Genomic DNA, 23,537 nt, shown 5'->3' with positions numbered 1-23,537 from the left:
CCCAGAGCTGGACCCAGCACTGCAGGGGGGTCTCCCCAGAGCAGAGCAGAGCGCAGCAGAGGGGCAGCATCCCCTCCCTCCACCTGCTGCCCACGCTGCTGGGGATGAGCCCAGCACACGGGGGGCTTCTGGCCTGCAAGTGCCTGTTGCTGGCTTCTGTCCAGCTTTCCCCTCCCCCAGCACCCCCAAGTCCTTCTCCTGGGGGCTGCTCTCCAGCTCTTTATCCCAGCCTGGGCTGATACCAGGGATTGCCCTGACCCGGGAGCAGGATCTTGCCCGTGGCCTTGTTGACCCTCATGAGGTTCATTTCTTCAGTTTATCCAGGTCCCTCTGGATGGATCCCATTGTTCTAGGCATGTCAGCTGCATGACTCAGCTTGGTGTCATCTGCAAACTTGCTGAGGGTGCCCTTGATTCACTGTCCATGTTGCTGACAAAGATGTTTAAGTGCCTGTGCCAATACCAACCCCTGAGCTGTGCCACTCATCACCACTTGTTCCAGCTTGCTGGAACCTAATTACTGATGATTCTGCATTAGTTTTCCTTCTGATGACCAGCTGTTCAAATTCACAGCACTGTGTGTCTGGAGGGGAAACACCAAAATAACTCGTTACAGCCGCCCCCGAATTTCCCTTTCATGAGGTGTTTACATTTTGTTCCAAAATCAGGGTAAACTGAGCAAAAGCTTTCAAACATGCAGCAAAGATGCTGTTGCTGTAGCTCAGCATACTTTGTAATATTTTTTCTTCATCCTTAAGTTTTACTTAAAACTATAGAAATAAATATTTCGGCATATAAAGTTATTTAAATATCTAAAAATGGCACAGAGGTGCAGAGGCCTGTTTAGCCTGTACTTTTTTAGGACATGTATATGACAGTAATACCACTTTTTATTTTTTGTTTCAGGTCCAAACTTAGTCTTTTTCACTCAAGAATAAGCTTGCAGAAGGCAAGTGTAAAGGTGGGTATAAAAATTTGTCTCTTATTGTAATGCTTTGCAGCTTATTTGGTGAGTTGTCTGGGGTCTGGCGCTGACTGGCGTTTCAGAGGATGTGTTGCTAGAACAAGGGATGAGATAAGAGCACTCTTTATGCTGACAGAGTGCAGTTACCAAATTTACAAGGAGATCTTTTCTAGTGGGAGTTTTATCTGTTCTTTGAAGACCTTTGTGAAATTTCTTTGTGAAATTACAACAGCATGAGAGAAAAATACGTAAGAAATCCCCTTACGATTAATAAAATGAGCTATTAATCCCTTAGCGTTTTGCCTATGAATACTTACACAAGGGTGTGGATTTACTATTAATCCACATTTGGTCATTTCACTTCTCCTTAGTCCCCATCTTTTAACTTGCATTTCTTGTCACAGTTAAAAGCGCGACGATCTGAGTGCAATTCCAAGGCCATCCATGCAAGGAATGATTATCTTCTCACTTTAGCAGCTGCTAATGCACACCAAGACCGCTACTATCAAACCGACTTGGTGAACATTATGAAGGTAAGAAAGGCAGAAGCTGGGCTGTGTAAAAATCTGGAAGGCAAAATGGAAGTACAAAATCTTGGGCTTGGGTTGCTTTGCAACAGCGGTGTTGCGTTCTCTGGTAAGCTGCAGTAGATGAGAGCGCAGGGTAGGAGGTGGATCCTGCAGGATCCTTGGTCCCAGTTAGTCACCTTTGATTATTCACTTTTTTCTGAAAAACTCACTTGTGTAAAGGAATCATGTTTGTAAAACTAAGACCTGTATTTTCCTGTTGTAGCCGACCTTAAGTAAAATCATAGAATCACAGAATGCTTTGGGTTGGAAGGGACCTTCAAAGCTCACCCAGTCCAACCCCCTGCAGGGAGCAGGGACATCTGCAACTAGAGCAGCTTGCTCAGAGCCCCAAGTGCCAACCTGACCTGACATGGGGCCAGCCATGGGGCTTCTCCCACCTCTTGGGGAAACCTGGGCCGGGGTCTCCCTCCCCAGCTTTCTCAGAGAACCCTGGAAGCACTCAAAGGCTGCACTAAGGTCTCCCCGCAGCCTTCTCTGCTCCAGACTGAGTAGATTTTTTAGTTCTCCAGTAGATTTTTTCAGTTCTGCAGTAGCATATCACGTAATCTTTTCTTTTTTTAATCCAATTATCTGATCAGAACACTTCTTTATGGTATGATTAATGACAATATCATCATTAGATATCTTGTTTTCAAGCCATGAGTTGTAGTGAATAGCAGATAGGCATCGCTCTTCTCATAGGCGGCTGCTTGCCAAGTCAAGCCAGGAGAGACACTTGAACTCAAAGGAAATGACATACTTAAAAAATTCAGATACGATTGCTCACGGGGGTGTTTTTTTCATATCATCCTAGAATTGCTTAAATTCCCACTATTCCTGTAACTTAGACAGTCAGAGATAAATTGTAAAATCGGTAAAATCAGCTATTTAAAGTTAATTCATGCTTTACATTTGTGCATTTCATCTATTGATAGCTTCACAGTTTATTTACATTTGCTATCTAGGACTATTTCTAGGTGGTGCAGCCAGGCATGGCAGCTCAGAGGTCCAGAATTTACATTTAGAATTGTTTTATTGAAAAGCTATTACTGTGTTGTAACAAATCACTGGATTATCAATGCACTTTTGCATACTGTGGGAAAAAGAAGTGTTGATATGAAAAGTGGGTAACCGAGGTAGAAAATGAGAACAGCAACCAAGGCCTCCACAGGGTTCTTAGATGTAATTCCATATATCTGGAGTAAATTTGCCACTCCTCCGGCGATATGTGTGTGCCTCAGAGTAAATCACAGCTTCTGTTACAAAGTCAGTGCTCTGCCTAATATCTAAATCAGGCTAAATTAGAGCTGGGTATCTTGGAGGCTGATAGTTCTTGAGGTGGCCACCCTGCCTTTGCTCTGTATATGTGTGGTTGTGCTTTTCTGTCCATAAAACATGAGTGTTTGTGCTGACTAAATGGAAAAGGTTAGAAAGTATTTCCTTCTAATGCTGGTGATAAAGTTATTAACTGATGCTTACCTGAGATAATTCCATGCTGACATGCACGGTTGGCTGTCAGCAGGTAATGCTCTTACCTGGAAGTCACGCCAGCAGTGAATTTAATATGTGCCAAACAAAACAAGCCAAAAGGACATTTGAAATAGTAAAATAAATGTGTAGGTAGCCCAGGGAAAGTTCTGGCTGCTCTGGTGGGTTGTGGCTGCTGTCGTCTCAGGGCATTGCAGCGTCAAACCTGCAAAGGGGTTCTCAGTTCCTCTGTATGTCTGGCGATAGTTTGTGTGTGTTACAAATGAAGCAAATGGTGACCTAGGCAGGACCTTCATCTCTCTGAGCTGCCATAAACATTTCTGTCTTCTGGGTGATGAGGGCTTTCTGTTCCGTGACATTAGAAAACTGCGGGTACCCCAGAAATGTGGGTTTTATGTAAGTTGCAATAAAACATTGAACTAAAAACCAACAAATCATTTCAAAAAGTCTGAAAAACACAATAATGGGAAAGAAAGTCATGCTGGTGCCATTCCTCTGCTTGTATGCCGTTGTCATTCGATGTTCTATGTGAATGGGGTCCAGTTGCTCAAGTCGCTGCTGATCTGCAGTGGTTTCTTGCTCCCTCTAACCCAGCCCTTTCCTTTGTAGAACTTGTTTTGAAGCTTTTTTCAAAGTGAACCTTTTTTGGATGTGGAATCCTCTCTGTGCAACCTCTTCTATATAAATAGTTGTGGTTTGCTGAAAACCTAAGCTGCAAGTATTTTCATCGAGTCAGATAGCTTTGGAAGAAAAGGACATCATTCAGGCTCTTTTTCCACATCTCTCCTAGTTTTTTATAGTAGTTGAATCTCCTCGTCTGGTAAACAACTGTGTTCTTAATGAAGAACTGTAATTTCAGGGGGTTTACACTGTTGTTTCTTGAGCAAAAACACGTGGGAGCTCACCCACACGTTCCTTGCAACAGGGTCATTCTTTGGAGCAAGGGAGAGAGTAAGTCAAAGGCAGGGTCTGCAATGGAACTGGCTACTGAATGTACTGTAGAAGAGGTGTGAAAATCCTCAGGAGAATCAAACATAATGAATCACTGGGCTCCAACTGCATTTCTCCAAGAGGTCTGATGTAAATTCAAATGTGAAACCACTTAAATTATAAACAACAGTGTGTAACGTGGTGCTAAAACCCACCTCAGTGCCAAGAGAAAGCAACAAGCATGTCCCAACCTTCGAAAAAGGTTCCAGGAGGGGCCCTGTGACTTATAGGTGTAGAAATCCCAGTTCCCTACCAGGCAGGCTGATAAAACCAGTGCAGTGATAATGGGCTCGGTTCACACTCCCGATAGATACAGTACACTGGGAACAATCCATGGGATTTTCGGCGGAGGGAAAGCGTCCTTCCAAAAGAGATCTTGGAGGAGTCAGTGAGCCTGGGGATAAGGGTGATTCATCTGATTGAATGTCTTGAGTTTGCCGGGAGCTCTCAACAAACATCCCGCTCAGTGTCTGCTGACGTAAAAGAACGACGTTGTTCCAGGTAGGATGAGGGTTTTCTCATAGATTAACAACTGATGAAGAGATAGAGAAGATGTGGGATTAAAGTAAATACCTGGGGTTTATAAGGGAAGGAGATTTGCTGGCCAGGTCCTGCTTTCTCTCTTACCTGTCTCCTCCTTCTGACATGCGGGTGGGAGCCAGGTTGTTCATCTTATGGTGAAAACGATTAGTTTGTTTCGCATAATGATTTAACCTAATATGGAGAAGGCGTTGATGAGAGAGGAGATGATTTGAAGGGGAAGAATCATTCAGTGTAAGCAAATGTAAGCTTATGACCAAGAGACTTGCAGTAAGATCTTCACAGAATCACAGAATCATCTGGTTGGAAGAGACCTTTAAGATCATCAAGTCCAACCGGTCACCCTGCACTGCCGGGGTCCATAAACCATGTCCCTCACCCCCACATTTACACGTCTTTTAAACCCTGCAGGAATGGGGACTCCACCACCTCCCTGGGCAGCCTGTTCCAATGCTTAATGACCCTCTGTGTAAAGAAATTTTTCCTGATACCCAGTCTAAATTTCCCCTGATGCAACTTAAGGCCATTTTCTCTCATCCTGTCATTTGTCACATGGGAGAAGAGACCAACCCCAACCTCCCTACAACCTCCTTTCAGGTAGTTGTAGAGAGTGATAAGGTCTCCCCTGAGCCTCCTCTTCTTCAGGCTGAACAATCCCAGTTCCCTCAGCCGCTCGTCATAAGACAAATTCTCTAAACCCTTCACCAGCTTTGTTGCCCTTCTCTGAACACACTCCAGCCCCTCAACATCCTTCTTGAAGTGAGGGGCCCAAAACTGGACACAGTACTCAAGGTGTGGCATCACCAGTGCCGAGTCCAGGGGAACAATCACTGCCCTGCTCCTGCTGGCCACACTATTGCTGATACAAGCAAGGATGCCATTGGCCTTCTTGACGATGTTGATTGAGCAGGCAAGAAAATAGCACAGGAAATTCATGTTAAAAGGTGAAAAACAGTCAGTTGGGAGAAGATCGCTGCCTCCAGAATAAAGAGTTTGGAATAGCCGTTACCATTTATGAAAGACAACTGGAAAATGGAGTCAAGGGTCAAGAACTGGGGACTTTGTTAAATGTTTCTAATCCTTCCTCTAGGTAACATCACTGGGAAGGGAGGAATTTTGAAAGCACATTAAAACCCTCCCCAGGCAGCAGGGTTCCTGTTTTAATAGGTTGAGCTGTGGTGTGACCCCATTTATGTTCCATGCTGTAATACAGCCGTAGAGTCTGAACTAAATGTGTCCATTTATATGTTGAGAAGAACATCCTAAAAATGCACCTTTTGTCTTAACTTTAGCAGTGGCCACTTTGCTGCCAGTATTTCTCCATTTAGCATTTCTCCAATGGGCTAATAGACCTTCTTGCAGGAGCAGGGCAGGTATCACCCCCCTGGACTGGAGGCACTAGGGAGGCCGCCCCTCAACTCCTGGGTTCCTTTTGGGCCCCTCATTCCAAGAAAGACATCTGGAGTGTGTCCAGAGAAGGGCAATGGAGCTGGTGCAGGGTTGGAGCACAAACGTGCTGAGGAGCGGCTGAGAGACCTGTGGGGGTTGATCCTGGAGCAAAGGAGGCTCTAGGGAGACCTTCTGGCTCTCAACAACTCCCTGACAGGAGGTTGGAGCGAGGTCGAGGTCGGTCTCTTCTCCCCAGGAACAAGCACCAGGACGAGAGGAACCGTCCTGCAGTTGGATTGTTTGGCCTATAGAAAAGGAAGCTCAGTGAGACCTTCTGGCTCTCGACAACTCCCTGACAGGAAGTTGTAGTGAGGTGGGGATCGGTCTCTTCGCATGTAACAACTGACAGGATGAGAGGAAGCAGCCTCAAGTTGCACCAAGAGAGGTTTGGGTTGGACTTTAGGAAGAATTTCTTTACAGAGAGAGTTGTGAAGCATTGGAACAGGCTGCTCAGGGCAGTGGTGGAGTGCCCATGGCTGGAGGGGTTTGCCAGCGGTGTGGAGGTGGTGCTGAGGGCCAGGGGTTCGTGGGGCCCTGGCAGTGCTGGGGGACAAGTGGACTTGAGCAGCTGAAAGGGCTTTTCCTATTGAAACAACTCTGTGGTTCTGTCATTCTGTCTGAACTCTGCAGGGCTGCCCACGCTTCTAAATCACATCAATCTTCTCCTTAAACTGTTCAGATTTTATTGGTCTTGCATATTTTTGGAGTTGATGCCTTCATGCAGATACTCAGCTTCTTTTCTTGCTTCTCTCTGGACCAAGACTCTCCAAGACAGAACTAAGCATTCCTGTCAAATTCACTTCTCATACCAGCTGCCCTGTTTGACAGCCAACTGGGAGGTTAACATTTTTAAGGACTGAGATGAGATCCTTGAGTGGAATCAGTAGCTTCTCAATCATCATCGAGCTTATTCAGTTATTTAGTGTCTGCTCTTTCAGGATGACTTCTGCAAATGGGGTTCCTTTCTTAAAGACACCTTTTTTGCTACACACGTCCCTTGTCTCTGACTTAGTGAGCGGTTTATTGTGGGATGTGTGTATCAAAGGTTGGTTGTAGCATCCTGCGCAAGTTGAACTGAATGCAGTCGAGTGACATTAATGTGTTCCCGACTGCCTTGACAACAGCATGTTCATCAGTGGTTGGTGAACTTTTATTGGGTTTTATTGTTTGTACCATTCAGAGAAAGGAGGGATGGGGTTCATTTTGCAGTCACAGTGTTGGTTTAAGCTGTGAAACTGTTGTCAGGAAAGTGTAACGTGTTGGGCTGGAGACGCCTTGGGCTGCTCCTTGGAGCTGACTCAGAAATGCTGCTCTTTTGATGTCCTGTGACAAATGAATCACAAATCTACGTTGTAGCCTTGGTTTTCTAGCAGGCGACAAATGGCTATTTGCCTAGCCAGGATTCCTGGTGACATATGGCTTCTGTTCATTCTCGGTAGTGTAGAGTATGTTACTTTATTTTTGTGACGTTTTTATGCAGAGAAGAAAAAACAATTCACTCTGCTGTGTTTGTAACTGTGAAACCTATCATCACAAACAAAACAGGGATGCTGGGAAGGAAACTACAAAATGCTCCTGGTGTTTTGGAAAGAACCGAGACTTATTGCTACAGTGGATTATTTCTACAGTGTTATTTCTATGGTGCCATCTTAGTTTTTCAGTTACAGCAGTAAATGAGAAGCAAACCCACTCCAGATCTCCCTTTAGAAAAGCTTTTCATCCTGTTGCCTTTTCCCATATCCGTCCCTTATGTCCAGAATTTACATCTGGATATAACAAAGTGACCACAGACCTGAGCTCTGCGTTTTAATCTGGGTAGTCAAATTAAATAAAAATAAAGCATAGACTAAAGCATTGAAATATTTTATTCTCTGTCAGTTTCCTGCCAAGCTGCTTAGGAACAGCCACCTGATTGCTGAGATAGATAGTCTGCAAAACCTTTTGAGGGTACGTTGTCTGCCTGGTGCTCACCTTCTGCGGAAGTTTAAACTGAGGTCAGAAGGAAGTGTGAGATGGTGGTTGAAGTAAATTCAGGGCTCGTTTGGTACCTGTCTTTTCAGAAGCTTTATTTGTACTGCGTTTCATTTCTTGCTGCTCTGCTATTAACTCCTCTATAAGGGCCTCTCATGAACCACCTCTGCATCTGACTTGATAAAGCAATTTCTAATGAGCAAGTGTTGCTGTAGAATAAAGAAGGCATCATGAATATTTTAATTCTTGGATTATTTTTAGTTGAAAGTGAGAACTAAAACTGAAACTGATTTCAAAGTCAAGATTTTTATAGATGGCAGGAGTATCAGCTCGGGGGTTTATTTCATTACAGCCTGTGGCAGGTGGGTGCACATGTGTGTGTGTGAGTCATGGGGCTCAGACTGTGTCGTTGGACCTTCACACAAACCAAGGACTTTGACACAACATAAAATACTGCAGTAAAATATTTTCTTTTGTTTCTCTGGTATGTTTTCAAAATCCATTGCTCTAAAGGGTTTCTCTTGTAACGTATCCAATGTTGAAATCTTTAAGGAAAATCTGCCTTAAGATTTCAAAGGTATTTTATAGAGCGAGATCATCAGTGGAGCTTCATGGTTGAGGCCAAACATACAGTCACCATCATAGCTAAACACTCTCTAAGGATCCTGAGTCATATCAAAGGAATAATTAAAAAAAAAACCCCAAAACCAAAAAAAAAACCCCCTACCAAACATTTGGTAGTCAAGTGTGATCTTAATGTTATTTCTAAATAAAGCTTGCTGTACTTTTTCTTTTAATTTATTTCATATTGTACCTAGTGGGGTCTTGAGGACGGAGTAAGAGGACAGTTTCTACACCTTGTGTGCTTGGCTATTTTTTTGTCACGGTTTCAGTAAGGTTTTTATATTGCTGTAAGTCTCAGTCCTCTTTCCTGTTTCTTCTGTACTTCGCCGTTTGCTTGAAACGAGGAAGTGCAAATTTGGCTTTTGTTCTTGATCTGAGTTCTTGTGATACGACGAGTTTAAATAGAAACTTCGCGTCACGTAATTTCCCTGGAGCCGCTCTTGACCTACGCACAGCTGATGGTACCAAGACATGTAACAGCTCCTTTGTTAATGTGAGAGATCAGTTTTTCAAATTACAGGTGATGTTTTCACATCCTCATCTGTATTAAAGGGTTCTGAGAGGGGAAGAGATCAGTCTGGCTGCTGAGGAGCAAGCTGCCAGACACGAGGATAATATGAGTAGTGGTGGAGCCGTTCCAAGGGCACAGAGGTGGACAGATTGATACCCGGGAAATTCTGCTTAAATGCAACGAAAATGTTTTGCCATGAAGGTGGTCAAACAGAAACAGGGGCTTGGGGAGAGGAGGTATATCATCCCTTGGGGACATGCAGAACTTGAGTGGACACAGCCTTGAGCAACCTGGTCTCTTTGGCCCTGCTCTGCGCAGAGGTTGGACCAATATCTCCCTTTCAACCTGAATTATTCTACGATCCGGTGAAATAACATTTTCTGTGGGGAGGATGCTGCTTGGGAGCCCCTGACTTGTAGTTTCTGCCGTTAACTGGAGCCACTTCATGAGGCAGGAGTGCCAGAATATTTGTATTGTGATGAAGGCTGTCTTTTCTTCATTAGCACTGTATAAATAACAGGTTACCAATTGCGTGAGTATTTCTGTAGCCTCCAGAACAACCAGAACCAATATTATCGCTGTAAGAAATCATTTTCCATACCTAGTATTGTTTTATGCTCTTTAGAATGATTTAGAAGCACCCAGGGAATTACTTTTCTAAAATGGAGATTCTGTCCTAAAGGGGAAAAAAAGGTTTAAGATAAAATAATTTTGAAGTCACTGGAGGTTTCTATTTTCTTCTATAAATCTCTTTTATTAATTCAGCAGTGGCTATTCTTTTAAGATCCTGTAATACTCCCTGGAAAATTGAGAAGGAATTTGTGTAAGTGAAAGAACTATTGTTTCACTTCCCATTCTTGTCAGCTGTGAGCCACAAAGATTTTGTAATTACAATTAAGGCAGCCGTAGATTGCGTTATCTACAGTATCAAATGGGCACAGGAACTCTCCTTTACAGCCTGTCGGTGAGTGCTCAGGGCTTTCTCATGTTCGTTCCTCTGAATGGAGGAGGAGTGAAGGGAGGCCATTGCCCAGCACATGATAGGAGTGTTCCAGAGGATGCTCATTGAAGGCCTCACAGTAGCTGACACCAGCAGGCTGGGCGCTATGTGAACCTAAAACCTTGGGGAGATTAATTCCTTGAATTATTTGATAGTGGGATTATGCATCCATGTAAATTGTTCGATAACTAAGACAAAATTACACAGAATCACACAGAATCGTCTGGTTGTAAGAGATCTCTAAGATCCTCCAGTCTCCCTGTTCCCCCAGCACTGCCAGGTCCCCACCAACCCCTGTCCCTCAGCACCACCTCCACACCGCTGGCAAACCCCTCCAGCCATGGGCACGCCACCACTGCCCTGGGCAGCCTGGGCCAATGCTTCACAACCCACCCCTGCAAAGAAATTCTTAATATCCAACATCAACCTCCTCTGGAACAACTTGAGGCTGTTTCCTCTTGTCCTGTCCTTTGTTCCTCTGGAGAAGAGACTGGCTCCCTCCTTAATCCAACCTCTGTCAGGGAGTGGTTGAGAGCCAGAAGGTCTCCCTAGAGCCTCCTTTGCTCCAGGCTCAACCCCTCCAGGTCCTTCAGCTGCTCCTCAGCACACTTGTGCTCCAGACCCTGCACCAGCTTCGTTGCCCTTCTCTGGACACGCTCCAGCCCCTCAAGGTCCTTCTGAGAGTGAGGGCCCAAAACGGAACCCAGGAGTTGAGGGGCAGCCTCCCCAGTGCTCTCAGTCCAGGGGGATGATCCCTGCCCTACTCCTTCTTGGCCACTTGGGCACACTGCTGACTCCTCTCCCGCTGCTGTCACTAACTCTCCCCCCAACCCCCAGGTTCTTTTTCCCTGGACAGTTTCCAGCTGCTCTTCCCCTAGCCTGGAGCATTGCTGGGGGTTGTTGTGACCCCAGGGCAGAATCTGGCACTTGGCCTTGTTGAACTTCATACTATTGACCTCAGCCTGTCCAGATCCCTCTGTAGAGCCTCCTGACCTTTGAGCAGATCAACATACCCACCCAACTTGGTGTCATCTGCCAACTTACTGTGCTCCCTTGTTTAGGCTTTTTCTTTAAATAAATATGTCACACTTCCCAGTTGATACTGAGTGCTGCTTTGGAGAACTTGAGCTCCACAGTCTATTGAAAATGTGCTGACTACATTTTTGAGCACTTATATTCCAGCTGACTGTGAGTAAACATTTACAGGGAAGTGAAAAGCAGCTTCCCAGGAGAGACACCCACTTCTGGTGGTCACTTTGGCAGAATCAGAAACATGGGAAGCTGAGGTGGCCTTAACCGTACATGGTGCTGCCCCCAGTAGCTATGGGAACATCTGATATTTGTGATTTTAAATGCACTGCTCGCGCCCTGGGAGATCCCGTTACTTCTCACACAGCCTTTCCACGCCAACTCGAGATAAAAGAATGGGTCTGAATCACTGTGGAAACCTGACCGATGGTCACATTGGCCTGACGACAGTCAGCTCTGCCTCACCTCGTGTTTTAAACATGGGTCAGTTCCTTGGGTGGTCCCAAAAGACTGTTTGTTTCCAGGGGTTTGTTTATTCCTCCATGGGTGGGGAGGGTAGAGTATAAAGATGGAGCAAAGCTGAATCTATAAATCAGGACAATGTACTGAATTATCTTAAAACAACAATCATGGGATAATGAAACTATTTCTTCATAATGCTTCTGACTTGTCAGCGAGTTTTCCCTTGGCACTTGGACAGAAATAACTTTGGGAAAGGGTCGATTGCGAAAAACTGCGGCATAATTTTACAGATGCTCATGAAAGATATTTCCTGCATGGGAGGTTATGTAGCAGAACTGGTGGATGTATTTGTCTGAGGGGGCTGCGATCGGTGGTGCAGCAAGTGGGGGCGATGTGGGACGAAGCAAAGAGAAATAATCACTGATGAAGGTTCACTTCCGTGCAGAACAAGGAAAAGGACTGGAAAGCCAAAGAAGTTCCAAATCGCTGCTCGGAAGAGGGCACAAGGGCAGCAGTGAAAGGGTTAAAGATCAAGGAGGAGGCACAGGAATCTGGGCAATCTCCTCGAGAAATCTGGCTTAAGGAGTTAACAGGAAACTTTAAAACTTTTTTTTTCTTGGCTTTTAAAGATCTTATGCAGAAGCCGTTTAGGATTTGGATTGGGCTTCATGCTTTTTCTGTTGAATGTCCTAAATGCACCCATTCTGGACAGGAAATGAAGCTTTGCCATCTCATTTCAAAGCTGCACTGTAGCACAATAACAGAGATTCCCGAAACTCTCCGCTCTGCCAGCCAGCAGCCCCCACGCCCGCTGGTCCCTCCATAGCCAACACGAAGGAAGAGGCAAGCTCAGGAAGCACCTGGTGTGCCCCACTCGGAGGGCAGGTGGGGCCGCGTTGAGAAGTTTTAACCAGAAACACACGACATTCCTATTTTAGAAGTCGTGAGGTCAGACATCCCGGACAGCTCATTCCTGGGATTTTGGTTGTGTTTTTGTTTTTAGCAACTCCGGATTCGCTTGAAGAATTGAAGACGCAAGGGAAGAAATGGGTTTTTTTCCTCAGCGTTTTTATCTACTGTTAATTGTGACCACCCAGAGTGTAAGTGAGTTACCTGGAACTTGAACGTATTTATGTTGGACTGATGTGGAAAGGTCAAGTACAGTTTTTAAAGAGGAAAGTTCTGCACAGGTTTTCTCCTGTTAAAGGAGATATTAAACTCTAAACATTATGAAAATTGTGGACTAGAAATATGTCCTGCAACTGCAGTGCTGGGTCCAGCTCTGGGCTCCTCAGCACAGCAGAGCCAGGGAGCTGCTGGAGCGGGGCCACAGGAGGCCCCAGCAATGCTGGCAGGGTGGAAGCCCTCTGCTGGGAGGCCAGGGGAGAGAGTTGGGGGTGTTGAGCCTGCAGCAGAGAAGGCTGAAAATGTCACACTGAAATTGGAGCATAATTAAATCACAGAATCACAGACTGGTTTGGGTTGGAAGGGACCTTAAATATCACCTCGTTCCAACCCCCTCCCATGAGCAGGGACACCTTCCACTAGAGCAGGTTGCTCAAATCCCCATCCAACCTTCCAGGGATGGGGCATCCCCAACCTCTCTGGGCAACCAGTTCCAGTGCTTCTATTCCATTATTTTTTTTGCATCTCGATGTCACCCTGGAGGGACACAGTCCTGGTCTGAGCTTTTATAGAACTGAGAAGGTTTCCGTAAGATACGGCTGTCACACTGTGAGATGTTTTTTATTCTTTTATCTTCCAAAGCTCTCCTTCTGTGTTTAACCTAAGTCCATGTGGTGACAGTGGAGATGTTATCCAGTATGGGTGGGTGGAGATGAGGAGCTGGTCATCACTTGTCCTGGCCTGCAGACAACAGTTGTTTGAGTCATGCTTTAATCCTTAGAAAACTTTCTTGCCTTGGGATCTCTTGCTGCAGCTGAGTCTTGTCTCCTTTTGAGAGGTCAGTAAATAGCTCAGGGCTCCACCAGCAATGAATGGGCTATGCCACTGGTATCAGAAGAGAGAGCTGTTCTTCCTCTGTGAGCTGCTCTGAAAGGAAATAAATGGAGGTGCTCCATGTGCTGTCAGAATTAGGCCACAGAAGGGCATTTAGGAGGCAAGAAATTCCTATTTATAAATTGCTGGGGAGATAATTGATGGGCAAGCTGGCTGAAAAGCTCCGTCAACGGAGGAGGAGGAGGAGGTTGGGGAGTCCTGCGATATGATTTGTCCATCTACCTGCTAGTTTTCATACAGCAAAAAAAATGCCCATCTGTTCAAGTTGTCATCTCTGCTAAAAAGGCTTTATAGGCAGAGAAACCCCCACATTGTGGGGGGGAACAACTATCCCCTGCCAGGAGATTCCTGAGATCCGTAATGCTAGACGACGGAACAGTGCAGCCAGCTGAGCAAGGGTATTACTTTGTGATGTTTGACGAATTACTGAATACTAAGGTAACGATTTGAATGCTGATGGGAAGAGGCAACGTCTCTCTGGTTGCCCAGAACCTCGTGCTTAGGTTCAAGGGCTTTAATCTCACACAACTCAGAAGTTATGAGAGCTGAAGATGATATAAAGATAGGGGAAGAAAACTGGTTTGAAAGAACATTGTGATTTTGGGGGGCTGAAATTTATCTGGAGAAGCGATTTTTGGCTGAAGTGTAGAAGCAAGTATGTGGAGATAGGCAGAAGTCAGGTTTCTAGTTCGAACTAAACAATATTAGCAATAAAATCTTTAAACTGCTCCTATTAATCGAATGGTTCAGATGAGACCTTTGGTGTGATGATTTAATTTAGTAGATGAGGATTTAATGTAATAAAAGAGAAATTAAATAAAAGATACAGAGTTAAAAAGATAAACAGCTGGATAAAAAGAAGAAGGCAAATCGGAGTGAGAAGTGTCTTTGGTTTCCTCCTCCTCTGTGATCTGACCATCACATGCTGTATTCTGACCATGTAGTGGGGTCTGGGCATCAGAGCAGGTTTGAGTGTTAATCATCACCATTGTGTATCAAATACTTAAGACTTACTAAATACCATCAACTTCTGGAAAAAATGGCCTAAAAATGAACCTATCAGTGCTGGTTTAGGAATTTGGTCTGTAATGGGGGGTGGGTTGTGCCAGGCTTTGCCTTGGGGGTGGGTAGAATTTGTTTGAAAGGGAGAGACCTTTCACAATATTGTTAATTACAGACTTCAGCCTAAAATTATCTTTCTCCTCACCCACTGGTGCTTATAGTGTGTCCATAAACTGGTCATCCCCTGGGGATGAACGAGAATGGACAACTCAAAGTACTAAAGCCTCACTGAAATGTGGAATGCCCAGGTGATACTTGGGAAACCCGGATGCATGTTCCGTGCTGTGCTGCAGCTGCTACAGCTCGGCCATACCCCTGTGGTGTGTTTGCCTTTATTGTGCGAGAGAATTTCACTGGTTTAGGATTCTATAATTATTACAGGAATTGCAGCGCTGTGACTCGGAGCCATTTTCCTTTCAAGAGCGTGTCACTTGTTCGTGTAACTTTACAAAAGCTGCTGAAAATACTGTCACTTGTTTTGGTCGTTAAATTTTAGTACAACTGGTAAAGAGCATTTAGTGATCATTTAGTATAGAGCCATTTCGGGAATGTGGGGTTCGCCGTGTGAACCATGCTCTGCCCTTTTCATAGTGTTTAATTAATTCATATGTTAACATATGATTAAAAGACCCCCGTATTTCAGTTTGAGTTGGGAATTATCTTCATTATCCTGACAAGACCCTTTGCGTGGTGGGTTGGACCCTGCAGTGTTACACTTGTAGGACCGCATTGAGCTGCAGGTTGTGCGTTTGGTGTGTTAAGAATCTGAAATGCTCAATAAAATGTGAAATTTATTGAGGTTTTTTAGAGTTCAATATCTCATCACTAAACTCAGAAGAACATCTACTGAAAAGACTGAAAAGAATGGTTTGCTGGATGTGACAGGTAACTTTAAACACATGTAGAGAAAAAAAACCCATATGGAAGTGATAAATCCAAGCAGCAATTGGGAACAACAGCCCATGTTGGAGCAGAAAAGGTTTTGTTCAATAGATTTAGTTGAAGAAGTCAATGAAAAGCACAGTGGGCAAAAAATGATAATACAGAGATTGAACCAACCAAAAGTAACAGCAGCAGTGGCAAAACAGATGGTTAAAAAATGGAAGGATGCAATAGAGAAATAAAATCTCATGAGGAATATCTATGGTCAGTATCTCATTTTATTTTATTACACTTTTTTCTGTCAAGGGAGTATTTTTATCTATTAAGAAACATAAAATTTGGTATGAAACGCATTTTTATGTGCCAGTTTAAGATTCTTGTTCCTTAGTCTGTACTCTTGTAAGACACGGAAGATTTTGAGACTTCCCTTGCAGAGCCAGGTGTTGGAGTGAGGGATGGTTCATTGTAGAGTGAAGGCTTATCTGGAGACTTGCTGCTAAATCCACACCTTTGACCCAGGGGAACCTCCTCTGGCACAACTTGAGACATTTTCTCTTGTTCTGTCAATTGTTCCTGGGGAAAAATCAGTGGCTAAATGCTGAACACATTTTTCCTTGTGAAGGAAGCCAAACTCTATTGGCAGGAGCAGTATAGAGCACTCTTCAGGTAAGAAGATAATGTGACAATGACAGTCCGCCCCAAAGCTGCCTTCTGAGTGTTGGTTTTGAGCCAAAATTACTTTTTTTCCCCCAAGAATGAGCAAGTTCAAAAGCAAAGACAATTGTACCATTGCACTAGTGCAATTCATTGAAAAGTTGTCCTGTCAGAAGAAGAATCCCCTTGGGATTTACTCCAGTGCTATGAAAGAAAAAAGGAAAACAGATCCAAGAAGACTTTGGACATGATACTTAAAAACTTTTGGGAAAAGTAGGTGTATGTTTCCAGATTATAAAGAAACTGTTTTCATCTTCCAGTTGTTTTTAAGCCTCATACGGTAGAATTTGAAGATCTGGATTTCCATTCTTACGGCACTTACATCAGGGTATTCCCACTGGTTTATCATTAATTTTGTTTATCCTTGTTTTAAAGGGACTTTATCTCTGGATGGGCATCTCTTGGTGGCCATTCCATGTTTCTCTGTGCTCAGAATAGCACCAGCAACAAAGGTTTTGTCATTAAAAACAATGACCCTGCCTAAATTGTAAAGGAGCAAAATGATGCACAGAACAATCAAGTGACTAATAAGACCAAACAAAAGAACTTGCAAACAAGCCCAAAACTATCGATGCTAGAAATACAGAGCTCTGGGGTAAGGGAAAGTGCACAGTGTGTTCATGAGCACCGAGCTGAAAGGCAGACAAAGAGTCAGGGCACTTGTCTTCCGGAGTTTATTATTCCTATTTTTGCCATGATGGAAGCTCCTTCCCTGTCTCCTGGGTCACACCAACTCTCGACAACGCTCCAGGCCCAGAGAAGAGCAGCTGGAAACTGCCTGGGGGGGCGGGGTGTGTTGGGGGAGAAGGTCCTGGGAGGGTTGGTGACAGTGGCTGAAGAGAAGCCAGCAGTGTGCCCAGGTGGCTGAGAGGGTCAATGACATCCTGGCTTGTCCCAGCACTGGTGTGGCCAGCAGGAGCAGGGCAGGGATCATCCTCCTGGACTGGGGGACGCTGGGGAGGCTGCCCCTTGACTCCTGGGTTCAGTTTGAGGCCCTCATTCCAAGAAGGACCTTGAGGGGCTGGAGCGTGTCCACAGAAGGACATGAGGGGGTGGAGCGTGTCCAGAGAAGAGCAATGGAGCTGGTGCAGGGTCTGGAGCACAAGAGGAAACAGGCGCTTGTTCCTGGGGAGCAGAGACCAACTCCCACCTCGCTCCAACCTCCTGTCAGGGAGTTGTTGAGAGCCAGAAGGTGTCCCCAGAGCCTTCTTTGCTCCAGGCTCAACCCTCCCCAGGTCCCTCAGCTGCTCCTCAGTGCACTTGTGCTCCAGACCCTGCACCAGCTCCATTGCCCTTCTCTGGACACGCTCCAGCCTTTCAATGGTCCTTTCTCTTTGTAGGCTGAGAAGATGCAGTACTAGGTTTTTCATATAGAGACGACGGTAGGTTTTCGTCATCAGCTTTTCTTAGCAGCGTTGTCTACTTGCACATATGGTGAGAGAAAACTAGGGCTTCTCTCAGCTGCGGAGCCTGTCCAGGCTAGGCCGGGCAGCGGGCTTCCTGTCAGTTTTCTGTCAGGCTTCAGCCTTCAGCATCACGATGGGTGCAGACACCGCGCAGTTATTCCTACAGGATTGCAACGACTGAGGAAGGCAGAAGCTCACACTGGGTTGATGTCAGCAGACACCCAGCTGCTGCAGACACACTGTTCGGGGACACTTCTGATGCTTTGATCTGTGGTTTGTTGGTAATTTATATGTATAAGTCGTGTTTTGTTGACAAATAGTCACAGATCTGGTTTACTTTTATGTTAGGAATGTCTCAATGAGGGAGAAGGGTGTTAGAGCGGTGACAAATACTGCAGCAATGGAAGGATTTTAACAGAAAAAGACTTAAAGGAAGGAAGCTCCTCGCTAAAGTACTAGCAGGAATCAGCGTTTTTAAGGGGAAATTACTGTGGAACCATCAGGGATGGGTTCTCCTGACCTTCCTTCCCCTCTTCTCCAATGTCCTTGGGCAACGCGGTTATGTGGCTCTGATCTGAATACTGCTGAGCTCAGCAGAGCCTCTGACTCGAGCCATTGACTTTATTACTACTGAGTTTTAGATGAGTTTTTACAATCCCTCACTGTCAAATAACACGGAATCTGTTACTACGCTCCGGATAAAGCACAAACTCCTTTTGTTCTTCACCTGTCATAGACCCAGAAAGATGCTTCAACCAGTGTCATAATAATCATAGTTCCTGTTAACGATTTAGCTGTTATTGGACATGCCCCAACCTTTCCTTTCTACGTTCCTTTCCGTATTCTGAGGTATTTGCATATAAAAATGAAAACACTAGGAGTCCCATTTACCAAACACGTTCAAGTGAAAATTCCCACCCATGTGATTGTGCTGTTTATTTAACGGATTAAAGGCGTAAGTTTAAACACAAACACTCAAAAAGCCTCGCTCAGCGTGGTTGGTGTGTAATTCATATCAGGGTTTTTTAATGTTAAGTAAATAAAAGCTTAGAGTAGTGTTACAGAAAATAGAGGGTGAAAAATAGAGTCCTTGTTTTTAGGGTTTACGGGTTGTTTTCAAAACTAGACAGATCAGGGATGGCTGAAACAGGGTTACCAACGCCAATGAGAATGGGCTGATAGAAGAATGGAATTTTCATTTTTAATACGTGACCTAAAATAGACAGAAGGCAGCATCTACGATACTGATCTCCCTTTGTATTTGGGGGTCTTGCTTTGGTTACCAAACAGGAAAATACGTCACATTTCTGTGATGCAACAGCATTGACTTCACAGGAGAGTGGTCGCCCCTCCAGCACAATGATGGTTGTTCGGTTCATTTCAAACCTCTCCTTATCTTCTCATTTTCAGCCTGTGGTTGGGGCGGGGCAGGGTCAGCTCAGATTTTATTATGTTACCTCCACCCACGCAAGGAAATTCTTTGCCTTCAGCATCAGCTCTATTGTTTCCGGCAAAGCAGTGGCAGCTTATGAAGGTTTTTAGTGCAAAATTAGCACAGGTAAACAGTTGAGTTGCATCGACGCTCAACAGGATGGATGTTTACAAAGGAAAGCTTAATTTCATCCATGATGGTAGTCTTGGGGTTCAAAAATATCTGAAAATATAAATGCCCATGTTTGAAACTCCGAAATTATTTCTAGGCAGTGATAGTTCACATCGTCCCCGATCATCTGAGATGAAGAACAACATCCCAAAGGCAACCAAATGTACTCACGGCAGTTAAAGTAGTTTTTTTTACATCTTTGCTTTTGAAGAAATCTTTATGGGATGTGGAAAGATTAAAGCCAATGCATCCAGAGTCCAAAAATGTTTAATATAGTTTCAAAAACCTCCTCAAAATGATGATCTGAACTGGGACTGGAATTTTGTTCCTAGGAAAACCGTTGTGTTTTAATTGAAACTTTAAGTTGAAATCAGAAAAATGTTCAACTCCTGCCCCTACCCTCCCATATATTGTTTTACTGATTTGAATTAACATATAGGATTTCTTCTTAAAATACACTTTAATTCAGTTGTGTATTCACGGCCTCTGTTAACAGTTTCAGTTCTCCTGATTTCACTCATTATCTTCTAAAGCTTGGACTCGGGTAGGGAAGTAGCTTTGTACCTTTACTATGACAATTCCATAGTGAAGAAATGATTTAATTAAAACATCGACTTTTTTCTATCTTTGGAAATTGTCGTTCTGTGGTACTTTACTGCATATTATCTTAGTTCTGATGCCAGATTTGTTTCTAAAAGAACTCTTGATTTCCTTTTGAGGTTTGGAGGAAAGACAGGTTTGTCAGTCTGATATACTACAGTAAGTGATTCAGGAATCTCCTGAGATTCAGAAGGAGAACAAAAGCCATTGTAGGGGAATAATGGGTGTTGAGTTGTTAGAAAATTACTTTTCTTTTCTGAAAAGACTTTATTTCAAACCTAAACGCTGATGTTCAGTACTCTGGGTCAGGGTGTTTTATACGTAAATGAGATGCAGATTCTAAAATCCCACATGAATGTTAATTTGTGTCGTATCGTTCAGCAAGTCAATCCTTTTGTTTTAATATTAACGTATCCAGCTTGCTATAATTGTTACCATTTTATAGACTGAAGAGATCCATTATCATCGACAACATCTCGTAACCCATGGGCCCAACTCCTGTCACTGAGGGTATGTCGCGTTTTTGGAGCAGCGACGAGGTTTTCAGAGCTGCACGCTCGGCCGCGGGTTGACCTGGCTGACCAACGTGCCTGCCTTGCATCGCGCTGGCTGTAATAATCTCAACTCTGGCAGCTCTCATCGGTGTTTAAGAACTTCATCATGTTGAAAGCGCTTTTAATTAAAGGAAGGAGAAGGCTGTAACGCAGTTTTCTCATGCCGACAGATTTGTGGGCTCCCGCGTGCTTTGCCACACTTTTATTTGATGTTCTTTATTATCTATCTTCATACCACGCTGTGGTTTATTCTGCAATCTCGGCACTGCGGCCACTGCAAGAGGAGAGGGGAAATAATGACGTTAATATTTGTGTAACTTCTGTTCCTAGAACTACAGAATGCAGCTGTAGATGAATTAAGCCCTAATGCTTGCTAGATGGTAACTGCATAGAATAAAAGCATAGAATGAAAGGTTGAGATGGGCTTCATCTCACTCAGCTTCATCTGCCCACCGCATCGGCATGTCTGTCTGAGCTAATTGTCCGGGCGCTGGTTTTGGTCAGTGCAGAGGAATCGGCACTTGGCAGGCTGCGTTTCAGCTGACCTATTTTAACTGTCTCTCTGAGAGGGAGGTAAATCACACCCCAGAAGCACTATCTTCTCCCCATTGACTCTACAAAGAACCTTGAGTGACAAACTCCAGCGCTGCAGAAGGCTTTGGTTAAACGACATGAACCCCTCCTGCTGGGTTTGACATAAAAAGAACAGATGGGCTGGATATGAAGACAGGGGGAGCTCCGAAATCCTCCTTTGTAGCATCCTGGAATGAAAAATCACAACCCCTTTGCCAGCTGAGCAGTTCTAATTGCTTTGCCAAGTTTAACGATTTATTTCCATTTATTAGCAGAGTTCCGTTCTGGTTTGATCTGCAAAGCTTTAGGAACTTATACACTTGGTCATAAAAGTCTGCAAGTTCCATTTTGGGGAAGTTTCAGGATCGCCATCATCGTGCAGCAATTCTCCCGAGAGCACGACCAGGCTTAGTGACGTTTGTGTCTTCTGGAAGCGCCGGTTGTGACTCTGGATTTGATGTGAAAATAAATGCCTGTGAAATGGGGCATATATATAATGAGGGTGTATATATAAATATATATGGTATATAAAATCGGTGCTCATATCACTGTGATGCTGAGGGCTCATCCCTTTAGTGCTCTAAAAGCTAATAAGAAATGTATTTTTTACAAAAATGCTGTTTGACTGAGAATTTGGTGGAGCTGATAGCAGAGGAGTGAAGCTATAGCCCTGTGGTGCCTCTTCCCCCCCTTCCCAGAGCCTTCCCATGCCTCAAGGGGGGCCTCAAGGAGGCCCCAGCTGCTGACCCCTCGGGACCAGCAGGGCTGAGTGAATCTGCGACATTGTAGTGACTTGAAAGAAATCCCCCAGTCGCAGCCAGTTTGACATGGCTGACGGACAAGTCTGTTTTCTGATGGCTGTAGGTTTTGCACTGGCAAATTTGAGGTGGGTTCCAGGAAGAGCTTTACACTTGGTAGGTGGAGGATGAGGAAAATAGTGTAGATTTTGGAGATCAAATTTTGAACATGAGAATTCCCATCCCCTCACAATAGGGGTGGCTGTTTTGATTTCATCTGGTGGTCGCTGTGTGCTGGCGGTGGGTGAAAATTACTTCGCAGAAGGAAAATCTTTTCTGTTGCTTGTAAGTTCTAAACAGTTTGTTGTCTGTTAGACTCGCCTTAAATCCCAGAATCACTCAGGACCTTTGAGATCATTGAGTGTTGGGCTTGGTCTTGCTGGGGCAGAAGCTATTTCTTAAGGCTTGCACAATTCCACCTCCTTTTTCTCCCCTGACTTCTCAAAATTATTTAAATAATCAAATGCAATTTAATATAGAAATGATTCTGGAATCTGTAGAGATCTGACAGACTCTATTTTTCAATGAATATCCCACTTAAATGGATATCTGTGAAATGGTCTATATAAAATACATATTTAAATATATCCAGAGTTAAATGTTTAAATGAAATTATCAGTCACTTGCTGAGTTGTACATATTTCATACAGAACTTGCATTAACCCTACATGTAACCCAGGCCATGTGATGTGATTTTATGGCTCTGGTTACAGCGGGGCTTTTGAGTTTGAACTTTGCTGTCATCCTCTCGTAACTACTGAGTTTATGATCGATTTTTATTATGTGTTTGATGTTTCTGTGCACCAAAGAACTATATTGTGCCTACGTGACATGGCAGCTGTTGGGGCTGAGAGGGCATCTCCTCCACGGGATCAAGAGCTAAAGGGGGGTCAGGAGGAGGAGCCAGACTCTGCCCAGTGGTGCCCAGTGCCAGGACAAGGGGCAACAGGCCCAAACGGGAACGTGGGTAGTTCCAGCTGAGCAGGAGGAGAAACTTGTTTGGTGTGAGGGTGCAGGAGCCCTGGCCCAGGCTGCCCAGAGAGGTTGTGGAGTGTCCTGCTCTGGAGAGATCCCAAAGGTGCCTGGACGCCCTCCTGGTCACCCTGGTGTGGGGACCCTGCTGTAGCAGGGGGTTGGCCTGGGTGATCCCCAGTGGTCCCTGCCAGCCCCACCAGTCTGGGATCCTATGATCAGCAGTTTTTGATAAGCCAATAGTTGTGGATCTGAGGCGTACAGCTGTTGGGCCTCTTGGTCACATCATCTGGAGTGCGGTGCAGCGACTTGAGGGGGGCTCTGGCTGATGGAGACCCCATATCCTCGCAGTTACTAGGCCCCTTTCTTGACAGAAATGACATCTCCTCGAGCATATTCATGTATCTAAACCCAACCTCACTGCTCTGCTGTGGCCGTATCCACAACTGGATGGAAATAATTTCATATAACATGCTATCACAGTGCTCTGTGGTGCCATCTAATGGATATGGAACTCTGTCATTCCTCCTTGTCCAAAAATGAGACGTTCGCCTGTCACTGTCCAGACGAACAATTACAGGTGAATATGTGTTAAAAAAAATTGTATGAGCATCTTACAGACCTCAGCCTGAACACTATTTAATCATATCCAGAAGTACATGTTGCTCTTCTTAATGTTCTTAACTCCTCTCCCTCACACAGGCTCTCGATGGAAACGTCTATGATCATCTTAAGGATTACTTAATGGCATTCAGCAGG

At 44.5% G+C, this 23,537-nt stretch overlaps 1 protein-coding gene across 1 annotated transcript in view; it reads left to right on the top strand.

Moving 5' to 3' along the window:
* Positions 1 to 23,537, top strand: part of FCHSD2 (FCH and double SH3 domains 2) — a 144,475-nt gene that overhangs the window by 79,093 nt on the left and 41,845 nt on the right. Inside the window, exons 6-8 of the mRNA XM_010133623.1 lie at positions 906 to 960; positions 1,368 to 1,496; positions 23,481 to 23,537. Coding sequence (XP_010131925.1) covers positions 906 to 960; positions 1,368 to 1,496; positions 23,481 to 23,537 — 241 coding nt within the window. The remainder of the gene's footprint in view (positions 1 to 905; positions 961 to 1,367; positions 1,497 to 23,480) is intronic.

The sequence above is a fragment of the Buceros rhinoceros genome, unplaced genomic scaffold (genome assembly GCF_000710305.1).
Source record: "Buceros rhinoceros silvestris isolate BGI_N320 unplaced genomic scaffold, ASM71030v1 scaffold473, whole genome shotgun sequence".
Lineage (NCBI taxonomy): Eukaryota > Metazoa > Chordata > Aves > Bucerotiformes > Bucerotidae > Buceros > Buceros rhinoceros.
This window is presented reverse-complemented; position numbering and strand designations above follow the sequence as displayed.